The sequence below is a fragment of the Sturnira hondurensis genome, unplaced genomic scaffold (genome assembly GCF_014824575.4).
Source record: "Sturnira hondurensis isolate 20B ecotype Veracruz unplaced genomic scaffold, ASM1482457v3 Scaffold0000648, whole genome shotgun sequence".
NCBI lineage: Eukaryota > Metazoa > Chordata > Mammalia > Chiroptera > Phyllostomidae > Sturnira > Sturnira hondurensis.
In genome coordinates, this window is record NW_028073279.1 from 11,802,487 (window position 1) to 11,827,224 (window position 24,738).

At 38.2% G+C, this 24,738-nt stretch overlaps 1 protein-coding gene across 5 annotated transcripts in view; it reads right to left on the reverse strand.

Annotated features, from left to right (window-relative positions):
- Window positions 1-24,738, reverse strand: part of PATJ (PATJ crumbs cell polarity complex component) — a 330,197-nt gene that overhangs the window by 165,343 nt on the left and 140,116 nt on the right. For all 5 annotated transcript variants that reach the window (XM_037043696.1, XM_037043706.1, XM_037043682.1 and 2 more), the window contains exon 27: window positions 12,933-13,032. In XM_037043696.1, the coding sequence (XP_036899591.1) occupies window positions 12,933-13,032 (100 nt within the window). The remainder of the gene's footprint in view (window positions 1-12,932; window positions 13,033-24,738) is intronic.

Genomic DNA, 24,738 nt, shown 5'->3' on the forward strand with positions numbered 1-24,738 from the left:
TCACTTAAGATAAATGCCTTAGCTGATTGCTGTTCAAATCTTTAAGACCACATTCTGCACCAATACTAAAACAGCTTCAGATTGCGTTTCAAAAAACCCCCACAGATCACAGAGGCACAGATATCTTACCTGGGAACCCCCCTTGGACCATTGCTGTTCCACTGCTCCTTCCCTTCAGGGTATCTGCATTCCTGTTAAACAGTCAATGCTGGAAGCAGCTCAGATCCTCACCAGACTGCCCTCTCTCTTCTGTCGACCTTGGGCCTATTTTTTTTTACCCCTCAGATTTTATCCTCTGTAAGGGCAAGTAGTCAGTCTATTTCTATCAAGAGAAGCAATCAATTAAGGTAATTTCCAGCTTCCTCTCAAGCTAACAGTCACATCTGTCAGTAGGTAAAAGCTGCCTGGGAAAGTATGCTGGGAGAAGCAAAATCCCTGCTTCCCAACATCTGACCCTCAGATGCTTCGTGCTGCCGACTGTGGCATCCAGTTACCCTGTGAGCATCAGGATGATAGCTCTATTCCAGAGCAGGAGGCAAGATAAACAAAACCGTTTATTTTGGGGCCAGCTTCAATTAATATCATTTTAATGACCCAATTTTCCTGCTGGGAAATACTTCATCACATTAATTGCGTCTTTCTAATGCAGATTAAAAGGAAGCAGCAGTTGATTTGAGCCTGTCCAAAGTGAGTGCAACCGTCATCAACTTACTCCCTCCTTAGTGCTCACAGCATTCAATCATTTTTACAACAAAGAAACCGGTGAACCACACTGAACACGCGGAGTCCTCTGGCCAGATTCATTTGTGTCTCACCAACATGCTGAACGTGCAGTAACGATGCTGTCTAAGCTGTCAAGTCTTCAAGGTAGTTTTGGGGGGTGGGGCAGGGATTATGAAGAAAAAAACCTAGAGGCTTCAGAAAAATCAGTAGAGGAAAAGTTGAGGTTTCTTAAACTGCACTTAAAAAGCTACATTGCATCTCATGCCCTGCCTTACACAAACACACCCGAATATATTCATATACTTGTAACCAACTGCAACTACTTCAGAATTCCCTTTCTATTAATTACTACAGTATCTTCTGGCCTTTCTTTGTAAAATGTAGAAAAATTAGTCATTATCTGATCACTGCTCATATAGAAAAATGTGAATAACACCTGAATATAATTTAAGATACTTAAAAGATCGTAACAATACTTTTTTTGGTTTGTTTATAGTTGCAATAAATACCTTTCAAATTATGTCAGGGGATGAAGGTTTGTAAGTTTTCAAAATAAAAAAACCCACTAAAGTTATGCAAAAAGAGAATTTTACACATTTTACTTAATGATAAAGATGAAGAAAGAATAATTAACTATAGGAAATGAGAAAAATTACATAAAATTTAACACTTAAATGTTAGCCTTTATTTCTTAACATTTCCCCTATTTTGAGCAATCAACAATAAAAGGCAAGGGCAAATAAATTCATATGTTTAGTAAAATGAACATAGAAATACTGTAGAAGCCACTAATGAATTCTTATTTGATGTGAACATTCTTAACATTTTTTAAATCTTAGTAATAATTCCTGTTGATTGTAGTGACATCTATTGGCAAGGTAGAGATAAACTACAGAGCCTACAATAAAAAAATTTTTCAACCAAAAATGCTACTAGTTGCTCAATAAATCTTCATCAGGCATGAGTCTAATATTTAAGTCATTCAACCATTTTGAGCTTATTCTTGTGTATGGTGGAAGAAGATGATCTAGTTTCATTTTTTTTGCTCAGATATATCCAATAGTCTTAACACCATTTATTGAACAAACTACCTTTAGTGCATTGTATGTTTTGTACCCTTTGTCAAATATTAATTAATACAGGCCTGAGTTTACTTCTGGGCTCTCTATTCTATTCCAATGATCTATACTCCTGTTTCTATGCCAGTACCAGGCTGTTTTCATTATTATGGCCTTTTGGTATAGTTTGATATCAGGTAGCATGATCTCCAATTTTATTCTTCTTTCTCAAGACTGCTGTTACTATTCAGGTTCTTTCATGGTTCCATATGAATTTTTGGAATATTTACTCTAGTTCTGTGAAATACATCATTGGTATCTTGACAGGAATTGCACTAAATCTATGGATTGCTTTTGGTAGTGTAGACATTTTAATGGTGCTAATTCTTCCTATCCATGAACACAGTATATGCTTCCATTTATTTGTATCTTTTTTCACATTATATTTTATTGATTATGCCATTACAGTTGTCCCAGTTCTACCCATTTGTCCCCTCCATGCAGCACCCCTCAGTCCTTCAGGCAATCCTGCCACCATTGCTCATGTCCATAAATCACACATGTAAGTTTTCTGGCTATTGCATTTCCTGGACAGGACTTTACATCCCCATGGCTATTCTGTAACCACCTATTTGTGCTTCTTTTTTTTTTAAGATTTATTTATTTATTTATCTTTAGAGGGGAAGGGAAGGAGAGAAGGAGAGAAATATCAATGTATGGTTGCCTCTGCCGAGGACACACAATGTATCGTGTCCCCTGCTGGGAACTGGCCTGCAACCCAGGCATGTGCCCTGACTGGGAATCAAACCGCGATCATGTGGTTCACAGGCCCGCGCTCAATCCACTGAGCTACACCAGCCAGGGCTCCTATTTGTGCTTCTTAATTCCCCTCACCTTTTCACCTATTCTCCCAATTGTCCATCTGGCAGCCATCAAACCCTCTCCATATCCATGATTCTGTACTTCTTGTTTGCTTAGTTGGTTTCTTAGGTTCAATTGTTGATAGACATTTATTTATTGCCATATTATTGTTAATATTTTTGATCTTCTTTTTCTTATATAAGTCCCTGTAGCATTTTATATACTAATGGTTTGGTGATGATGAACTCCTTTAATTTTTCATTTTTTGTCTGGGCAGCTCTTTATTGCCCTGCAATTCTAAATGATAGTCTCACTGTGTACAACAATCTTGGCTGTAGATCCCAGTTTCTCATGACTTTGAATATTTCTTGCCAATCCCTTCTAGTCTGCAATTTCTTTTGATAAATCAGCTGACAGTCTTATGGGAACTCCCCTGTAGATGACTAAGTTCTTTTTCCTTGCTGCTTTTAAGATTCTTCATCTTTAATCTTTGGCATTTTAATTATGACGTGTCTTGGAGTGGGCCTCTTTGTGTCCATCTTGATTGGGACTCTCTGTGCCTCCTGGATTTACATAATCTATTTCCTTCACCAAATTAGGGAAGTTTTCTTTCATCATTTTTTTTAGTGGATTTCCAATTTCTTGCTCCTTCTCTTCTCCTTCTGGCACCCCTATGATGCAAATGTTGAAATGCTGTAAGTTGTCCCACAGGTCTCTTACACTATCCTTATTTTTTTTTTATTCTTTTTTCTTCTTGGTGTTCTGATTGGTTGTTTTTGCTACCATATATTCCAAATCATTGATTCAATTCTCAGCTTCATCCCCCTTGGTTCACGTCCATAGGTCATCCCCCTGACCCCTTAGTTCATGTCCATAGGTCATCCCCCTGACCCCTTAGTTCATGTCCATAGGTCATACCTGCAAGTTATTTGGCTTCTTCATTTCCTATACTATTCTTAACTTCCCCCTGTCTGTTTCGTACCTACCAGTTATCCTTCTTATTCCTTGTACCTTTTCCCGGACGCTCCTCCCTGCCCCCCGCCCCCACTGATAACCCTCCATGTGGTCTCCATTTCTGGGATTCTGTTCTATTTGCTTGCTTAGTTGGATTTTGTTTTTGTTTTTTAGGTTCAGTTGTTGACAGTAGTGAGTTTCTTGTCATTTTACTCTTCATAGATTGGATCTTCTTTTTCTTAGATAAGTCCCTTTAAGATATCATATAATAAGGGCTTGGTAATGATGAATTTCTTCAACTTGACCTTATCTGGGAAGCACTTTATCTGCCCTTCCATTCTAAATGATGACTTTGCTGGATAGAGCAATCTTGGATGTAGGTACTTGCCTTTCATGGCTTCGAATGCTTCTTTCTAGCCCCTTCTTGCCTGTAAGGTTTCTTTTGAGAAATCAGCTGACAGTCTGATGGGAACTCCTTGGAAGGTAATTGTCTCCTTTTCTCTTGCTGCTTTTAAAATTCTCTCATCTTTAATCTTGGGTAACATAAGTATGATGTGCCTTGGTGTGTGCTTCCTTGGGTCCAATTTCTTTGGGACTCTCTGAGCTTCCTGAACTTCGTAGAAGTCTATTTCCATTGCCAGATGGGGGAGTTTTCTTTCATTATTTGTTCAAATAAGTTTTCAATCTCTTGCTCTTCCTCTTCTCCTTCTGGCACCTCTATGATTAGGATATTGGAACATTTAAAGTTGTCCTGGAGGTTCCTAAGCCTCTCCTTTTTTTGAATTCTTATTTCTTCATTCAATTCCAGTTGAATATTTCTTTCTTCCTTCTGTTTCAAATTGTTGATTTGAGTCCTAGTTTCCTTCCCTTCTCTGTTGGTTCCCTGTATATTTTTCCTTATTTCATTTGCATAGCCTTCACTTCTTCCTCTATTTTGTGTCCATACTCAGTCATATCTTTGAGCATCCTGATTACCTGTATTTTGAACTGTGCATCTGATAGGTTGGCTATCTCTTCATTGTTTAGTTCTGTTTTTAGAGCTTTAATCTGGTCTTTCACTTTGGCCATATTTATTTATCTCACCTTGCCTTTTACCTTGTAAGGGACAGAGTCTTAGGTATTTGCCAGGGCAGGGCAACCCACATAGCTGTATTGTGGCACTGTATGCAGGGGAGGAGTCCAAAAGGGAACAATGCTGTTTGCTCTGCTCACTGCTGGCTTTCAGTCACTTCCATCACTATCCACAAACAAATTGGGCCCTTTTGGTGCTGATTCCAGGGTGGGTGGGATTGTGCATGTTCTAGGGCCCTGTGGGTCTCTCCAGTGAATTCTCTTCTGAGGCTTAGAGTTTGTACCACTGCTGCAATTCCCACAGTTTTTACAACCAGAAGTTTTGAGGCTATTTTCCTGTGCTGGAAACTGGTGTTGCTTGGTCTGTCTTGCCCCCCAGTTGTTTCTCCCGGTTTATTTCCATGCAAATGTGGGTCCACCCAGCCCACCAGCCACCACGTCACTGCATGTCCTCTCTACCTGGCTGCCTGTCTCCACCCCTCTTAATTGTCTGAATGAATGTTTCTTCTTTAACTCCCTGGTTGTTGGACTTTGATAGTTTTATTTTCTGGCAGTTCTGGTTATTTTCAGTTTTTAAGTTTGTTGCCCTTTTGGTTGTGCCAGGGGGCAAAATGTATGTACCTATACCTCCATCTTGGCCAGAATTCGAGAGCTTTTTATTTTCCTGATAGTTCTTTGATATCATATTAAATGCAATTGATTTTTGGATATTTATTTTGTATTCTGCTACTTTACTGAATTCATTAATCAGTTCTAGTAGTAACTGGTAGAATATTTGGAATTTTCTAATGTACAATATCATGTTTTCTGCAAATAATGACAGTTTTATTTGTTCCTTTCTTCTTGGGGTATCTTTTATATTTTTCCCTTGTCTGCTTCCTGTGGCTAGGACTTCCAGTACTATGTTGAATGAGAGTGGTGACAGCAGATGTCTGTCTTACTCCCAACAGAAATGCTTGTAGTTTTTGTACATTGAGTATGATGTTGGCTGTGGGTTTGTTGTATACGGCCTTGATTATATTAAGGTGTGTTACCTCAATGCCCATTTTGCTGAGCGTTTTTTTAGAAATGGGTGCTGGATTTTATCAAGATGGTGGAAAAAGCTTGTCTCTTGATATAGGCCTGTAGTGTTATGAATTTCCCTCTTAGGACTGCTTTTGCTGTGTCCCACAGATATTGGGTGTTTGTGTTCTCATTTTAATTTGTGTCAAGGTATCTTTAGGTTTTTTCCTTATCTCATTGTTGACCTATTCATTGTTTAGTAATGTTATTTAGCTTCCATATCTTTGTGCATTTTTCAGAGTTTATTTTTGTTAATGAATTGTAGCTTGATATCATTATTGTCAGAGAATATGCTTGATATGATTTCAGTTTTCTTAAATTTATTGAGACTTATTTTGTGTTCTAACATGTGGTTTATCTTAGAAGATGTTTCATGTGCACTTGAAAAGAATGTATATTCTGCTGCTTTGGTTTAAAATTCTCTGAAGATGTCAATGAAATCCATCTGATCTAATATATTTAATATATTATATTTAATCCATAGTTAATATATTATATTTAATCCACCTTGTCATGTAAGGCCACTGTTTCCTTGTTGATTTTCTATCTGGAAGATCTATCCATTTATGTCAATGGGGTGTGAGGGTTCCCTAGTATGACCGTATTTCTGTTGCGCTCTACCTTTATGTACATCGAGATTTGCTTTACATATTTAGGTGCTCATATGTTGGGTGCATAAATGTTTACAAGGGGTATGGCCTCCTGCTGGATTGATCCCTTTATATTTATGTAATGTCCTTTGTCTCTTACTATAGCCTTCATTTTATAGTCTGTTTTGTCAGATTAGTATTGCTACCCCAGGTTTTTTTCATTTCCATTGCAGTAAAATATCTTTTTCCATTCCTTTACTTTTAGTCTGTGTGTATCTTCTGATCTGAGGTAGGTCTCTTATAGATAGGACATATATGGGTCTTGTTTCTTATCCATTCAGTTACCCTACATCTTTGGATTGGAGCATTTAAGGCATTTACATATAAAGTGATTTGATAGGTATATATTTTTTGTCATTTTATTCTTTATAACTATGTACCTCTGTTTTCTTCTTTTTTTCTCCTCCTCCTTCTAGAAGATCTTTAACATTTATGGTAATACTGGTTTGGTGATGATGAACTCTTTTAGTATTTTTTTAAAGTCTAGGGAGCTTTTTATTTCTCTTTCAATTTGAGATGATAGCCTTGCTGGGTAAAGTAGTTTTGGTCATAGGTCCTTAGTTTTTATCACTGAATATTTCATGCCAATCCCTTTGGCTTGAAATGTTTCTACTGAGAAATCAATAGCTGATAGTCTTATGGGAGCACCCTTTTAGGCAATTGTCTTTTTCTTGCTGCTTTTAAGATTTTCTCTTTGTCTTTAACCTTTGACATTTTAATTATGATGTGTCTTGGTATAGGCCTCCCTGATTTGGGATTCTGCACTTCCTAGATTTGTGTCTTTTTCCTTCACCAGGTTAAAGAAGTTTTCAGCCATTACTTCTTTGAATAAGTTTCTTTCGCTTTCTATCTGTTCCTTCTGGTACCCCTATGGTGTGCATGTTGTTATGCTTTATGTTGTCTCAAAGATCCTTTAAACTATCTTCATTTTTAAATCTTATTTTTCTTTTTTTTGCTCTGATTGGTTGTTTTCTGCTACCTTGTCTTCCAAATCACTGATTTGATCTTTTGCTTCATCCAACCCACTGTTTATCCCTTCTAGTGTATTCTACACTTCTGATATTGTAGTCTTGATTTCTGACTGACCTTTTTTAATGGTTTCTATATTCTTTTCCATGTTGTTGAAGTTCACACTGAGTCCCCTCAAGTTCTCACTAAGATCCCTGAGTATTGTTATAAGCATTTTTTTTGAACTTCAAAATTGGTAAACTGCTTGTCTCCATTTCATTTAGCTCTTTTTCTATAGATTTCTTCTGTTCTTTCATTTGGGGCATGCTTCTTTCTCTCCTTGTTTTGGCTGTTTATTTGTGTTTTTTTTTCTATATACTATGTAGATCTGCTGCTATGTCTGCCCTCTTGGTAGAGTGACCTTATGTAGTAGGTTTCCTGTGAGACCCAGTGGCACAATATCAATGATGACCTGAGCTGGGTGCTCCAGGAATGTCCCTGCATGGGTATTTTGTGCCTTCCTCTTGTAACTGAGTTTTGATTGCTAATTGAGTTTTGATTGGCTATTAGTGCACGGGGTTCGCCCTCATGGACAACCCCCAATCACAGTGTACGAGCTGCTGTGCAGGCGCTAAACACACGAAGCAGAAATTGCCTCAGCAGGGTCTGTTGCCTGCCGATATCTCCCTCGTGAACTTGTAAAGCTAACTGGATTCTGCTCTGATGTTGTCTGAAACTGGCCATTGGGTGTGTTGGTTATGGCACCTCTTGGGAGGGACTCTGGTGCAGGTCACTGTTAGACTTTGCCTGTAGATTGCCCCTGGGTAACCTGTTTGGAGCTACAAAGCAATCCACAGATAGTGGCTGCCTCTGCTGGGCCTAGGTGTGTGTAGGAAGGACCAAGCTGAGCACCTTGGTTGGCTTTTACCAGCACCGAACTTGGTGGCAGGTCAGCAAAAGGCCCAAGACATCCCAAGATCTGCCTCCACCTATAGCTGCCTGTTAGGCTCAGTCACTGAAGGAGCCTCTGGCAGTATTTGAGTTACATGAGGTATGTTCTCAGTGAGTTAAGGGCCAATGGTGTTCACCAGGTTGATACAGGTTAAAACTCAGTGCCAAGGCAGGGTCTGAGGCCATTCAGTGAAAGTCCCAGGGTATACTAAGGCCAGCTGCCACCCACCTTTGTGGTGGGGCAGGGTCTCAGGGAGTCATCAAGGTGAGATCAACAGTTTTTCAGGCCCAAACAGACCAAGATTTGGCTGTGTGAAAGGAAGGCACTGTACCAGTTAGGCGTGCAAGGGAAAAATGGCGCTCGTCCTAGAGCCACACAACTCAGCCTGTCCCAGATTCTGCAGGGAGCCCAAGCTCAGCTGGGTGAGTGTAAATCAATGCCTTTTATGAATATTCCACTAATTTTGTGAATGTGTCTCTGCACATGTGCAAATACAGACGTATACATGATCTGGGAACTCTGGGATGGGCGCTGTGCTCTGCCTATTTTATGGCATCACAGTACTACTGACTTGATAACCTACAACCACTTTGTACCTACTTCCGCCATAGTAATGGCTTTTAGGTAATGTTTAATATTGATTACAGTACAGGCTTTGAAGTCAGAGAATCTCTATTTGCCCTGTTTACTAGCTGTGTGAAGTTTGGATGTATTCCTTAATTTCTCTAAGCTTCAAATTCTTTATTTGTAAAATTAGAGACCTCACAAAGTCAGTATGTTGACTGACCTAATAGGTCAGTGCAAGGTTTGGCATGTGAGACCAGAGAGTATCCTAGTTATTACAATCCCTATACTAGGCTCTTTAAATTTTTTCCCCTCTAATTCTCACCACAATTTTGTGAGGCAAGTATAGTAATATAGCCCCCCTTCCCCTTAGGGAAAAGAAAAGTGTGACCCAGGAAGAGGTTAAGTAACTTGTCCATGAATTCACAATTAAGTTGTAGAACTAAGATTAGAATGTAGTCTTATTCCGCCAAGATGGAGGCATAGGTGGAAACACTGTGCCTTCTCCCACAGCCAAGTTTGAATACAACAAAGGTTTGGAGAACAAGGACACACCCAAAGACCAGAAAGTTGAATTATATGGAAGTCCGACAACTACAAACGGTTCAACGGTGACGGTAAGAGAGGCGGAGCCCGCAGTGGAGCTGGGTTGGGCAGGAAAGATCCCCCGACCTAGGCCCGCAGGCAGCCCAGAACCCGTCGGGGTGTGGGGCAGACTGACCACGGTCGCACATTCGCACACAGTGAGATGGACCACGCAGGCCCCAGGGGGCGAACCCAGCGGTGGAGGGCTGACAGCGACGGCACACGGCGGCAGGCGGCAGACGGGACACAATTGTTCCTCTTTGACCCCGCCCCTACATACAACGTCACAACCCAGCGACTTAGTTGCCCTGCTCTAGTGAACACCTTAGGGCTCCGATCCTGCTATGGAACAGGCACAAACAGCCCAAAAGATGGCGCGAGAAGAACTCAAAGTTCCAGAGCCGATTAACTCTCAGTGACCGAGAAATTGCCAGCCTCTCAGAAGCACAATTCAAAACACTGTTTATCAGGATGCTCCCAGAACTGGTTGATTATAGTCACAAATTAGAGGAACATAGTCACAAATCAGAGGAACATATGAAGGCTAAACTAATTGAAATGAAGGGAGATGCACAGGAAACCAATAGTGATGGAAAGGAAACTGGGACTCAAATCAATGGAATGGACCAGAAGGAAGAACGAAACATCCAACCAGAAAGGAATGAAGAAATGAGAATTCAAAAAAATGAGGAAAGGCTTAGGAACCTCCAGGACATCTTGAAACGTTCCAACATCTGGATTATAGGGGTACCAGAAGGGGGAAAGAAACAGCCATGAGTGGAAAACATATTTGAACAAATAATAAAGGAGAACTTCCCCAGTCTGGCAAAGGAAATAGACTTCCAGGAAATCCAGGAAGCTCAGAGAGTCCCAAAGAAGTTGGACCCAAGAAGGAACACACCAAGGCACATCATAATTACATTAGCCAAGACTAAAATGAAGGAGAGAATCCTAGAAGCAGCAAGGGATAAGGGGACAGTCACCTACAAAGGAGTACCCATCAGACTGTCAGCGGATTTCTCAAAAGAGACCTTACAGGCAAGAAGGGGCTGGAAAGAAGTATTCCAAGTCATGAAATCCAAAGACCTACAGCCAAGATTGCTTTATCCAGCAAAACTTTCATTTAGAATGGAAGGACAGATAAAGTGCTTCTCAGATAAGGTCAAGTTCAAGGAGTTCATCATCACCAAGCCCTTATTATATGAAATGCTAAAGGGACTTATATAAGAAAAAGAAGATGAAAAATATGAACAGTGAAAGGACAGCAAACACACAGTTATTAACAACCACACCTAAAACAAAAGCAAACCAAGAGGACAGCTAGATCAGGAGTGGAACCATAGAAATGAAGAACACATGGAGGGTTAGAAACAGGGGAGTGGGAGGAGGAGAAGGGGGGAGAAGGCACAGAAAATAGCATAGATGGTAGATAGAAAATAGATAGGGGGGAGGGCGAGAATAGTGGGGGAAATATAGAATCTAAAGAACTTGAGACACGTGGTTATAAACTAAGGGGGGGAGAATGGTCGGGGAGGGAGTGTGCGGGTGCAGGGGAATGAAGGGGGGATAGAACAACTGTAATGGTATAATCAATAAAATATATTTAAAAAAAAAAAAGAATGTAGTCTTAGTCATATGCCCAAACAAGGTTTCCTAAGAACTATGCAAATATGGGCATTCTAGCCTCCCAGAAATTATGAATAATCAGCAAGCTCTCTCCACTCTGCTGCAGCTGTCCTAATATCTAGATCCAAACAAAGAATTATACTACACATGTGCACACACATGTCAATCATATCCATCAATATACAGTTCTCCAAAAGAAGTTGAAAACCAAGGCACTATAGTACATTTATCACAATTTGTTCCCATGCATTTGTATTCACCTTTCCAGTCCCGTGACCCCACCAAGATAAAGGGAGCTATGCTATTCATTTCATAGCAGACTCACTCAATTAATACTGTTAGTAAAAAGCAGTATTTGGCTTTCAACAAAGATTTGTCGAATAAAGAGAATAATGCATGAGAAAGGGCTCTGTGAAATTGCAAAGTACAAACCAAACTTTTATCATGTCAACTAAATAATTATAAACTCACATTTTTATTTAAACATTTAGTATTATACTTAAAAATATAAAGTTATGAAGCCATCTTAATAATAATTATTAATAAGAATAAAAGCTATAATACTTGTTGGAGATTCACTATATGGCAGGCTAAAGGTCTTATCATCTTATTTTAATCTTCACCACAACCCTGTGATGTAAGTCCCATTATTTTCACAGAAGAAGGCATGCTTAAGGTACAACTCTTTCAATTTCTGTATCAAACTCCTTTTCTGTATGTAAAAAAATATTTTTAAAGAATTATACAGGACAGCCCTGGCTGGTGTGGATCAGTGGATTGGGTGCCAGCCTGCAAATTTAGGGGTGGCTGGTTCAGTTCCCAGTCAGGGCATGTCCCTCAGTTGCTGGCCAGGTCTCTGGTGGGGGACGTGTGAATGGCAACCACACACTGATATTTCTCTCTCTTTTTCTCCCTCCCTTCTCCTCTCTAAAAATAAATAAAATCTTAGAAAAAAGAATTATATAGTATGTATGTATACACACACATATATTCCACAAACCAAAAAATCACCCATTTAAACATATAATCCTGTGGGGTTTAGTACAGTCACAAGTTGTGCAACCATCATCACAATCTAATTCTAGAACATTCTCTTCATCCTCCAAAGAATTTTCATATACAACAGCAATCATATCTAACTACATATACTTCACATGCATAAAAGAAACACAAATTCTTTAAAATAAAGCCTTGAATAAATATATATATGGATGTATATTTGATATAGCTAATGCAAAATAAAATCATGAAAGGAATTATAAAGGAGAAAAATGGCATTGGCAATATCACCACCTATTTGAGTAGGGTAAGCAATCAAGAACTGTCACCCAGCCCTGGCTGGTGTAGCTCAGTGGATTGAGCACGAGCCTGAGAACCAGAGTATTGTGGTTCGATCCCCAGCCAGGGCACATGCCTGGGTTGCAGGCCAGTTCCCAGCAGGGGACTCACGAGAGGCAACCATACACTGATATTTCTCTCCTTCTCTCCTTCCCTTCCCCTCTAAAGATAAATTTTAAAAAAATAATAAAAAAAGAACTGTCACCCAATTCCAGTCACTGTGGATCAAATGCAATTTCAAGAACTTCTTACCATTTTTGTATTCATAACCAAATAGTCAGGCCAGGATGGAATACAGGTAAAATAGTGTTCAACCCAGTTGCCTTTGATGTTCACTCTAATATTATATTAGTGTCAAAGAGAAATGCTGAGAAAAATAAAGTCACAAAAGTTAAGGAGAATGTAATTTTTCTCTTTTAGCATGATATATTCATGCACATTTTCTAAGAACACACAGCACTGCCTTGGTAATTTACAATGATCATTAAAGCACAATTTCACGAATTCTGCACCCACTTGGAACAATGGAAAGGAACTCACTGTTGGTAAATGCATATTCTTCTTCATTTCCATCACTGTCATCAGATGGAGCTTTGTAAGGAGGTGGCAGTTTCATTGGGGGCGGAGCAGTTCCTTGCCTCTGAAGATGCAAAATTTGAGAGAAGGGTAAATTGCTTTTCTGCACAATCCTTTTCTTCAAAGACAAACAGGATAAAAAGGTCATCTGTATCAAACTTCAGTTATATCATGAGGATTATAAAACAAATGCAATTTATTTTCTTATGTTTATGTAAAAGTGACTCTGTGATGTAAACACACCAACACAGAAAACAGGAATGAAAGCATAGTTCTTAAGGCTATAGTCCCACCCAGAGGAATGTATTCCTTTTCCCAGAAAGAAAGTCATTATATTGAGTTCAGTTCAATTTTCTGTTACTAAACCAAGTAATTCAAATGAAAGACATTTCAAAATTAGATCTAACTGTAAAAACTATACACTATATTAACTCTACTATTATTTAAACTTTTTATTTAATTGTAGAATATACAAATTTCATTCTCACAAACATACTTGACATGAAATACCAAGATTTTTAACTGAAAAGATATTCATTTATAACATGTAAATAGTCAAAACACATTTCAAAGTTTGTAAAAAGGAAGAAATCTTTATGATGAATACATTTTGCTTTTCTGTGTAAGTAATCTTTAAATTTACATGCTAAATAATACAACACATCAATATTTGGTTCAAACACTTAATTAAAGCAGAACAAAACTCTATGATCATGTTACCTTCATGGAATGTAGGCATTTTTTTGAATACTGGAAAAAATAAAACATGCCAGACTTTACAGAGAGATCCAAGCTGCCCAAGAATAAGAATACACCCTAACACTCCACCAATTCCAAAAACAATTAGATTAAGATTTATTTATCTACAGCATTTCAACAAAGCACATTCAATTCTGATTCATATGACAACTCCCCTAATGGCAGGATACTCTTTGGTAAATGGACAGTCACTGGCCATTACAGAAAACAGGAACTCGTTCCATTACAGGAACTCATGTGATAAGTTCCCCCAAAGGACCGCACTGTGTGGGATCCATAAAGGAAAACACACACCCGAATCATTCAAAGTGTCTAACCAAAAACTTGATAAAATTCAAGAAAGATGAAAGAAAACGCCAAAGACAAAACGCTCGTTAAGCAACAAAAGAATACAGACATTGGCCAGAGTGTCTCTTTAATTCTGCCGGAAAAAAATTAAGAGTTCAGTGAACAGTAAAAAAAAGACAACTGAATTCTTTTCATGAAAACCTTTTTCTCAGAACCAGATCATTCTAGATCAAAGACAACACTTGGAACATGGACAGCCAGCTTTTCAAGAAATACAAAGTCTTTAACAACACTCTCTTATGTTTAAGGGGAAACTGTTTACACAACTGACTTATTTCATTAAGCCTCCCAACACTCTTGAGAAGAATATAGGATACACATATCTTGGTCTCCCTCTAGTTTGAATGAGTTGCCAGGTCCCTGAGGCATCTTTTTACTGCACATTTGGGAAGGATGTAGGCAGGGTTGGCCTCTCCCCATTGCAATGAAGGCTGGAGCTAGGTATATACCAGGAGGCCAGTTGAACATAATCTTCATGAGTCCAACATAGACAGTGTGGCATCTTCAGCTCAAAGAATAACACCTGGTACAAAGTAGGCCTTCCTTAAATATGAGTCAATAACTAGTTCCCACTCATGCTGTATAGGTTCCCTGACAATATTAACTTTTGAAATCACAATGATGCAAATGGTTCGTATCCAATAGCAATGCATATTAATTTTGCCTCACAGAGATGCAAATTATATTAGTCCTGTAGAAGGAATAACTTTAAGGTTACAGTTTTATTGCCTATGAGACATTAACTAGTTTTCTGTCTATAGTTGACTCTTACTTAAGTGTTCTTTCTCTCAGCAACTATAAATACTTCACTCTCTCCAATCCCTCCAAACCAGGATGACCATCTTTATTTTTTTCATATATTTTATTGATTATGTTATTACAGTTGTCCCATTTCCCCTCTTCACTCCCCTCTACCCTGCACACCCTCTCCCTCCCACATTCCCCCTCTTTAGTTCATGTCCATGTGTCTTAAGTTCTTTAGCTTTTACATTTCCAATACTATTCTTGCTTTCCCCCTATTTTCTGCCTGCCATCTATGCTACTTATTCTCTCTACCTTCCCCTCCTCCCACTCCCCTGTTGCTAACCCCCCAAGTGATCTCCATTTCTGTGGTTCTAGTTGTTTCCTTAGTTTGTTTTTATTTTATGTGTGGTTGTTAGTAATTGTGAGTTTGCTGTCTTTTTACTGTTCGTGTTTTTTATCTTCTTTTTCTCAGATAAGTCCCTTTAACATTTCATATAACAAGGGCTTGGTGATGATGAACTCCTTGAACTTGACCTTATCTGAGAAGCACTTTATCTGCCTTTCCATTCTAAATGAAAGCTTTGCTGGGTAGAGCAATCTTGGATGTGGGTCCTTGTCTTTCATGATATGGAATACTTCTTTCCAGCCCCCTTTTTACCTGTAAGGTCTCTTTTGAGAAAGCAGCTGACAGTCTGGTGGGAACTCCTTTGTAGGTTACTGTCTCCTTATCTCTTGCTGCTTCTAGGATTCTCTCCTTCATTTTTATCTTGGCTAATGTAATTATGATGTGCCTTGGTGTGTTCCTCCTCAGGTCCAACTTCTTTGGGATGCTCTGAGCTTCCTGGACTTCCTGGAAGTCTATTTCCTTTGCCAGACTGGGGAAGTTCTCCTTTATTATTTGTTCAAATAACTTTTCCTTGTTGATCTTCCTCTTCTCCTATAATTCTTACGTCGGAACATTTAAAGATATCCTGGAGGTTCCTAAGCCTCTGCTTATTTTTTGAATTCTTGTTTCTTCCTTCTTTTCTGTTTTGTTGTTTCTTTCTTCCTTATGGTCCACTCCATTGATTTGAGTCCCAATTTCCTTCCCATTTCCTTCCCAGGGAACTATTGGTTCCCTGTGCATTTTCCTTCATTTCATTTAGTGTAGCCTTCATTTGTTCATTTAATTTGTGACTAAAATCAATCAGTTCTGTGAGCATCCTGATCACCAGTATTTTGAACTGTGCATCTGATAGGTTGGCTATCTCTGGGTCACTTAGAAGTATTGACTCTGGGGCTTTGAGCTGTTTTTCTGCTTAAGCCGTAATGTTTTGGTCTGTTCTCATCTATTATGCATGAGGGGTGGAGCTTTAGGTGTTCACCAGGGCGGGGCAACCCAAGTCGCTGGATTGTGACGCTATTTATGACGGCAGAGCCCGAGACGGAAAAAAATGGCTCTTTGCTCTGCTCTCTGTTGGACCTCAGTCCCTTCTGCCGCTCCTCCCAAGCAAACCAGGACTTTCTGGTGCTGATTCCTGTGTGGGTGGGCTTGTGAAACCCTGTGGGTCTCTCCAACAAATTTTCCTGTGAGGGTGGGAGTCTCGTCCTGCGCCTCAACCCCGACAAGTATTTTCAATCAGTGTTTTGAGGCTTTATTTCCTGGCACTAGGACCTTGGGTTGCGCGATCTGTCTCGCTCCCCAGTTATCTGCGTGTGAATGTGGGACTGCGCAGCCAGCCACCGTGCGCACAGCGCCCCATTTCTCAACCGCCGCCTCGCTGGGTCTGCCTGTTGCCATGCCACGCCTAGTGTCTGCCAGCCGCCTGGGTGCCTGCAGTCGGCCCGGTGCCGCCTTGTGCACCCAGGGTGCCTTGCGCGGCCGGTGTCACCACTTCCTGTGCTGCGACCCCGCTCCGCTCATCTGCCCAACTCTGCCCCGCCTACCGGTCCGGAAGAACGTGTCTATTTTAACTCCTTGGTTGTCCAACTTCTATACAGTTCAATTTTCTTTCAGTTTTGGTTGTTACTTTGTTTCTGAATTGTTGTTGTCCTTATTTTGGTTGTGCGAGGAGGCACAGTGTGTCTACCTGTTATCTACATGTTGGCCGGAAGTCCAGGCTGACCATCTTGTCAGTTCCTTTGTTAATGAGTGAAATAAATATCTGGCACCTGTACATTTTACATAATTTTATAGGTCATGTTTTTATTTCTTAATTATATTTTGTCAGTTTTTGGAGGTCCCATGGAGATATTCAAGTATACTCATGTTCCAGAACCAATTAAATAGTGATGATGCCTGAGATATGCAATTCACGAGCTATTTAGTAGCAGACAATGATTTCTTGGCTCCCACAGTAAATCCCCAGTGGTAACAGAACTTTTTTTGGACTCTGCTTCTACATTTTTAAATTTCCAATTTTATGTTTTTATTACTAAAAGCACTGTGGTATATGAAACTGAGCAGAGCTCTTTCCTCTAATTGGGAGTGTGTGACACTTTCCTACCTTCAAAGGGTATTAATAAATTAGATGTGAGTCTCCTAAAGAAGCTCTGGTGGGTGTATGGAGACTATCTAATATTCCCAGAGCTTTCCAGAAAACAGTGAAACTAAACTTATATTACTTTAGACTTTCTAGCCTTTTAATTAAAAAAAAAAAACCTTTTTCATAGAAACCATTAACTTGAAAGCACTTTTATGTAAAAATCCAAAATCACAAAATCAAAGTAATTGTCATTTTGAAACAGGTGTACTTTTTCTCTGATCTCCTTGATCTTATTGGTGTGGAGTATAAACAAAGATACATAAGACTATAAAAACATTTATACCAATGTTGAATGATACCCATGTCTACATGCTGTGTGTGTGTAAAAGAATATCACAAATTCTTATCCATTAAGCTCAGTATTATCAGCCAGTTCTAAGGTCTAGCACAATGAGGAATATCACTGATGGAACACTGTGTTATTTGTTGGAATAACAAATAACGACTCTGTTAAGAATGGACACTGATGGAGCACTCCGTGAAGAATGAACTGAGAACATGCATCCGGTAATACTAACGTGCCCTCAAGGAGTTTACAAGAGACCATCCTGATCTTTGTGAAATACCTTCAGGAGGTTCCCCTTAGTCCCAGAGTGTAGCATGTGTCCATATTTTTCACTTGAAATAGATGTCTTAACCTTATTGAGGTATAATTTGCATATAACAAAATGTAGTCATTTTAAGAACTCACCTGGAATAAGTACATTTTTATAATGGATTTCATCAATATAATAGTTCCTAGAAATATAGTCATATTAGAGTTGAATACAAGTATCCTTGCTATATATTGAAAGTCAATTCAGTTTAATGGAACAAGGCACAGTTGATAAGAATCATATATTTATCTTCTTCCTTCCTGGGACCTTATGTGCAATTTTCCTGAATCAAACACATTACCTTGTTTTCCCAAAGTAATTAAATTAGTAATTAGTTTATTCATCTATGAGTGTTTACTATCTGTGTCAGATCCCTTATCTGTTTCCTTTTTGATGTTATGTCCCAACTGTTGCACAGTACCTGACACACTGTAAGTTTCAATAAACAACTGATGAATGCTTGGACCTCAGAATCAACATTCTAAGCAATAAGGTAGACTAAATATTCTCAGGAACCTGTTGACCACATAAAAATGACAAAGTCTCAAAAATGTGTTTTTGTAACATGTGACCAAGAAAAGAAATATCAATAAATTCCACAGGGCATGTGACAATCTCTGGTGGCCTGAAACCAGTGATTTTTGTTTTGTTTTGAGGAGTCTTTACTCAATCAATTAGTATGTATTATGTGCCTATTTGGGGTCCGACAACGTCCTGGGCAATGGGCATTATTATGAGACAAGATATTCCGCCTTAAGGAACTTATATTCCAGCCCCTTCCAGATACCATGTTTTGTGGGTGGTCATGTCTTATCCCCAGGTACTTTAAAACAGCCGTCTCTGAATTCTAGATTGTTTGCTTCGTCTCACTTGAATGCAGGCTCCAGGAGGGCAGGAGATCTTAGTTTGTCTTTAAAACCTTTATTGTGGTGTATTGAGATACAATTAACATATAAAAAAACTATACACACTTCAAAGTACACAATTTGAATTTATTACCATAGCCGAGATAATGTACATTACCATCACCCATGAAAGTTTCCTTGTGCTTCTTTCTAATCCCTCCGGCCCACCCTTTACCCTGGTACTCCATTCTCTTAAACTACTAATCTCCTTTTGTGTCAACACTGGTTGTATTTTCTAGGTGTTTATGTAAATGTAATCATACCATTTTTACTTATTTTTATCTAGTGAGTGACAGTGGTTTAATTAGTTCCACTTGAGGTCAAGCAAGGTAGGAGATGGAAGTAAAGATATCACCCTTTCAACCTCAATCCTCACAAACAAAGACTATCATATCTCCAAAAGGCTGAGAAAGAATTCTGCAAGAAATCACCTGCAATCTGTACGTTACTAACACTGCTACATCATCATCTTCCAGAATCTACCTATTACCCGTGTTTATTAATAGTTGCCCACAGAATCTTGCACCCACAGTATATGCTACTGCTAATCAGAATGTAATCTGAACTCAAAGAAGGTGGCCAACCAGATTAAAATGGACAATCCTACAATTTGGTAAGCAACCTTGTGTTACTTTTCCTTATCCTTTTACAGAATAGTGTATCCTTCCCCAAAATCCTCCAGAAATCTTGATCAGCCCCAATGCTCATGTCTGTAAATAACATCCCAAGTGTTCAATTCAGTTATAGCTCTTCCTTTCTTTTAACAGGGGGGAATCTGCAATAAAGTTAAAAACAAACAGGGACATCTGGCCAAGATGGAGGTACAGGTTGATATGCTTTGCTTCCTTGTACAACAAAAAGAAAGACAACAACAAATTTTAAAACAAAACAACCAGAACTGCCAGAATATAGAACTGTATGAAAGGCTGACAACCAAGGAGTTAAAGGATAAACATTCATCCAGATTTGTAGGAGGGGAGGAGACAGGCACCCTTGTGGGCAGAGAGGATGTGTGGCAAGGTGGTGGCTGGAAGACCAGGTGGTCATGTGCAGATAAACTGGGATAAACAGCTGGGGAGCAAGACAGACCAAGCAACCCAGGATTCAAGTGCAGGAAATAAAAGCCACAAAACCTCTGGCTATAAAAACCCATGGGCATTGTGGTAGTAGGAGAAACTCCCACCTTACAGGAGAGTTCATTGGAGAGATCCATGGGGTCCTGGACCACACACAAGCCCATACACGTGGGAATCAGCACCAGAAGAGCCCAATTTGTTTGTGGGTACCAGGGGAAGAGACTGAAAGCTGGCCGAGTAAGCAGCATTTTCCTCTTGGACACTGCCCCTACACACAGTGCCACAACACAGCTATGTGGGTTGCCCTGCCCTGGCGAATACCTAAGGCTCCACCAATTCCAACGTAACAGGTGTGCGTTATGAGAATAGATCAAACCTCCAGAAAAAGAACTAAGTGATGAGGAGAAAGAAAACCTATCTGATGCACAGTTCAAAACACTAGTAATCAGGATGCTCAGAGATATGATTGAGTATGGACATAAAATAGAGGAAGAAGTAAAGGTAACACAAAGTGAAATAAAGAAAAATATACAGGGAAACAACAGAGAAGGGAAAGAAACTGGGACTCTAATCAATAATTCGGAACAGAAGGAAGAAAGAAACATTCGACCAAAACTGAATTAAGAAACAAAAATTAAAAAAAAAAAAAAGAAGAAGAGGCTTAGGAAACTCAGGAACAACTTTAAACATTCCAATATCCTAATGATAGAGGTGCCAGAAGGAGAAGAGGAAGAGAAAGAAATTGAAAATATTTGAATAAATAATGAAGGACATCCCCCCCCACCAACCTGGCAAAGGAAATAGACTTCCAGGAAGTCCAGAAAGCTCAGAGATTCCCAAAGAAACTGGACCCAAAGAGAAACCACCAAGGCACATCACACTTATGTTACCCAAGATAAAAAATAAGGAATCTTAAAGGCAGCAAGAGAAAAGGAGACAGTTACCTACAAAGGAGTTCCCACAAGACTATCAGCTGATTTCTCAAAAGAAATCTTGCAGGCAAGAAGGGGCTGGAAAGAAGCATTCGAAGTCACAAAAGGCGAGGACCTACACCCAAGATTACTCTATCCAGCAAAGCTATCATTTAGAATGAAACAGCAGATAAAGTGCTTCCCAGATAAGGTCAAGTTAAAGCAGTTCATCATTACCAAGCCCTTATTATATGAAATGTTAAAGGGACTTATCTTAGAAAAAGAAGATCAAAACTATGAAGAGTAAAATGACAAGAAACTCACAACTACCAACAACTGAACCTAAAAAACAAAAACAAACTGAACAAACAACTAGAACAGGAACAGAATCACAGAAACGGAGACCACATGAAGGGTTATCAGCAGGAATAGGAACGGGGGAGAGTACGGAAAAAGGTACACGGAATAAGAAGCATAATTGGTAGGCACAAAATAGGTGGGGGGAAGGTAAAGAATAGTATAGGAAATGGAGCAGCCAAAGAACCTATAGGTATGACCCATGGACATGAACCAAGGGAGCAGGGGAATGCTGGTGGAAAGGGGTGTGCAGGAGAGAGGAGGATAAAGGGGAGAAAAAAGTGGGACAACTGTAACAGCATAATCAATAAAATATGCTTAAAGAAACAAACAAACAAACAAATCAATCAAACAAACCAGAATCTTAATATTAGGCTATAGTAGGAAATATTTCCTGGCCTTGGACTTAGCTTGAGGTAGAAGGAAAAAAGGGAAAAAGAAAAACTAGTGTTCCTTGAGCATTTTTTACAAGGCAAGACACACTCAGGTTAGAGACCAAAATTCATTCCGTGTGTGGCTCAAAAATTTCCAAGCCAAAATACCAGGCAAACACAGAAAACTAGGATATTTTCAGGGATATTAGATGAAATAGATGTCAAGGCATTACTAAATAATGTCATATATTAATAACAGGGCCAATGTCTGGGGAAGATATAAAAACTTAAATCTTATAAATACCTAATAGATTAATTTAAAGAAATATAAAGCAAAAGCAGAACAACAACATAAAATAGGCTAATTTTGCCATCAAAAGGTAGATATCTAGGTTACCCTAATCCTTCCCCGCAAAATAAATTTGTACATAAAATATCTGAATAAGTCAATTAATTATTTTGCCTTAATGACTGTATAAAAACCTGTATCTAACAACTAGATAATAGCTATTCTTTTAATTCACAAATAGACATATACAATCACTGACAATGTGCTAGGCCATAGAAAAGTTTCAACCAATTTAAGAGAATACTGAATACAAACCAGAATCTCTGATTATAAGTGAAATATATTAGAAAATAATAACAATAAGTTTTAAAAATATTCAAATACAGATATAAGCATACATTTCTGAATAAATGAGTGAAAAAGAAATCATGTTGGGAGCTAAAAAAAAACAACTTAGTAGTAAACAATAGAAATTCAACTTAAAATCTTGAGATGAAGGTAAAGAGGGACTTAGAAGGAAAATAAATGATTATTTTAGGAAAGAAAAATTACTAAAAATAAATAAGTTCTATAACTAGCTAACGATTACTGGCAAAAAAAAAAAAAAAAGAAGAAGAAACCCTAACAAAAAAGAAAGGCACTGTAAAGACAAACACAAAATAAACTGAACAGAAAAAAGATACCACAAAGAAGACTAACACAATTCAAAAGTTAATTCTTCAAAAAGAGGAATAGAAAATAACCTTGAAGATTAACTAAGAAAGAAATGTAAAAAAAAATATATTCAGAAAGAAAAACCAACTACTATAAAGAGAGCATAGATAACACAAATTAAGAAAATACCTGAATAGCTTTACGCCAACAAATGTAAAAAGTGATATACTCCTAGAAAAGAGCCAGTGACCAAAACTGATTCTAGAAGCAATAGAAAAATGGAAACAGTTCAATAATGATTAAAGAACAAAATCTATTATTGTAGATTTTTCACACATAGAAAACACAGTCTTACAATATGGCTTCATAGGCTAGTCTGACCACACATTTAAGGAGTAATTACTAGTTTACACAAACTCTCAGAGAACTAAAAAGAAGGAAGGGAGGGAGGGAGGGAGGGATGGAGGGATGGAGGGAGGGAGGGAGGGAGGAATATTCCCACTATTCATTTTAGTAGTCTCATATAACCAACATCAGATAGGGTAGTACGTAAATGGATAATTCCAAGACAATTTCACTAATGACCACAGATGCAAAACCCTAAAAGAAATATTATCAATGGGCAAAACAGATTAAGTTTAAGCCAAGAAGTCATGATTTGTTCAACAGTGCAAAACCCATTAATGTGATTTACCAGTTTAAGGAACTCAGGGAAAAAATTATACATACACACAATTATTGCAGTAAATACAGATAACAACAATAAAATTCAATGCTGATGCCATTTATTATGAAAATTCTTAGCAAAATAAAAATAAAAGTGAATACACCCTTAACCTCAAGGATTGTCTACAAAAATTTAAAGAATACATCATACTCAATGATGAAACATTAAAAGTATTTTCTTAAATATCAGGAAGATAAAAATGGCAAGAATGTTAGCTTTCATTACTTCTATTAAACACAATAGGGATCTTGGCAGACATAGCAAACAAGAAAAAGAAAGACTGGTAATGGAAAAAAAAACTTGCTTTTATCCAAAGTGATTGTTATTAGCTATACAGAAAAATCCACAAATGAAAATCTATACACACAGTATTAAAATTTGAGAGTCATATTCTTATTAAAAGTACTTTTTATGCACATATAGAGAACATACCCAAATAAACTAGAAGGCTCCATGTGTTTAATAAGTTTATCTTTAGGGAATAGGTTTACAAATTATTTTAATCTTTTTATTTCAGCATTTTGGGTTTCCCAGTGTTCTACACTAGGTCTTGTTTTATAAACGAATAAGAGAATAATGCTGCAAGATGTCAAATAAGTATATAAAAATCAATTTTATGTCTATACACTAGCAATAAACAAAAAAATACAAGTTAAAAATATTTAAAAGAAACACAAATAGATAAGGATATCTAGGAATAAACCAAAGATTACAATATCTTGTCAAAGAAAATTATAAAAATTAAAGGAAAGTAAAGAAAAATTAATAAGTTCTAAGTTGATATATATATGCGTGCATATATATACACATATATATTCCATATATTCTCACTTCTAAGTGGAATGTAATGAACAAAATAAATTAATGAGAAAAATAGAACCAGAAGCATCAACACATGGAACAGACTGCCAGCTGTAAGAGGGAAGAGGGGAGGGGGGACTGGTCGGAAGAAGGTGAAGTGACCAGTCAAAGAACATATAGAATTACCCATGGACATGGACAACAGTGTGGGGATTGACTACAGGAGTGGGGAGTGGCCTGGGGGAGGGAGGGGGAAAAGTTGGGACAACTATAATAGCATAGACAATAAAATATTTTTTAAAAATAAAATGGTATATAAAAGATATACCATGTTAATGGTTAAAATGGCTCAATATGATAAGGATGTAACTTCTTTTCAAATTAACCTAGAGATCTGACACAATTCCAAACAAAATCCCCAAAGAGCTATTTTTGTGGAATTTAATAAGCCAGTTCTAAAATTTGTCTGGAAAAGAAAAAGGATACAAATAGGTAAGACGCTTCTGAAGAAGAAATCTGTAAAGGAAGAAATCGTTGTCCTAGCAGACAGGATTTACTATTAGGCTTAATATTTAGGTAGCACAGTACTTGTCCTGGCAAAGATGAAGAGAAAGCTCAGAAACAGACTTCTCCTGATAACCTGAGATATGACAAAGGTCTTGTTGCTAACCAGGAAGACCTATTTTTAAAGAGTAGGATAATTA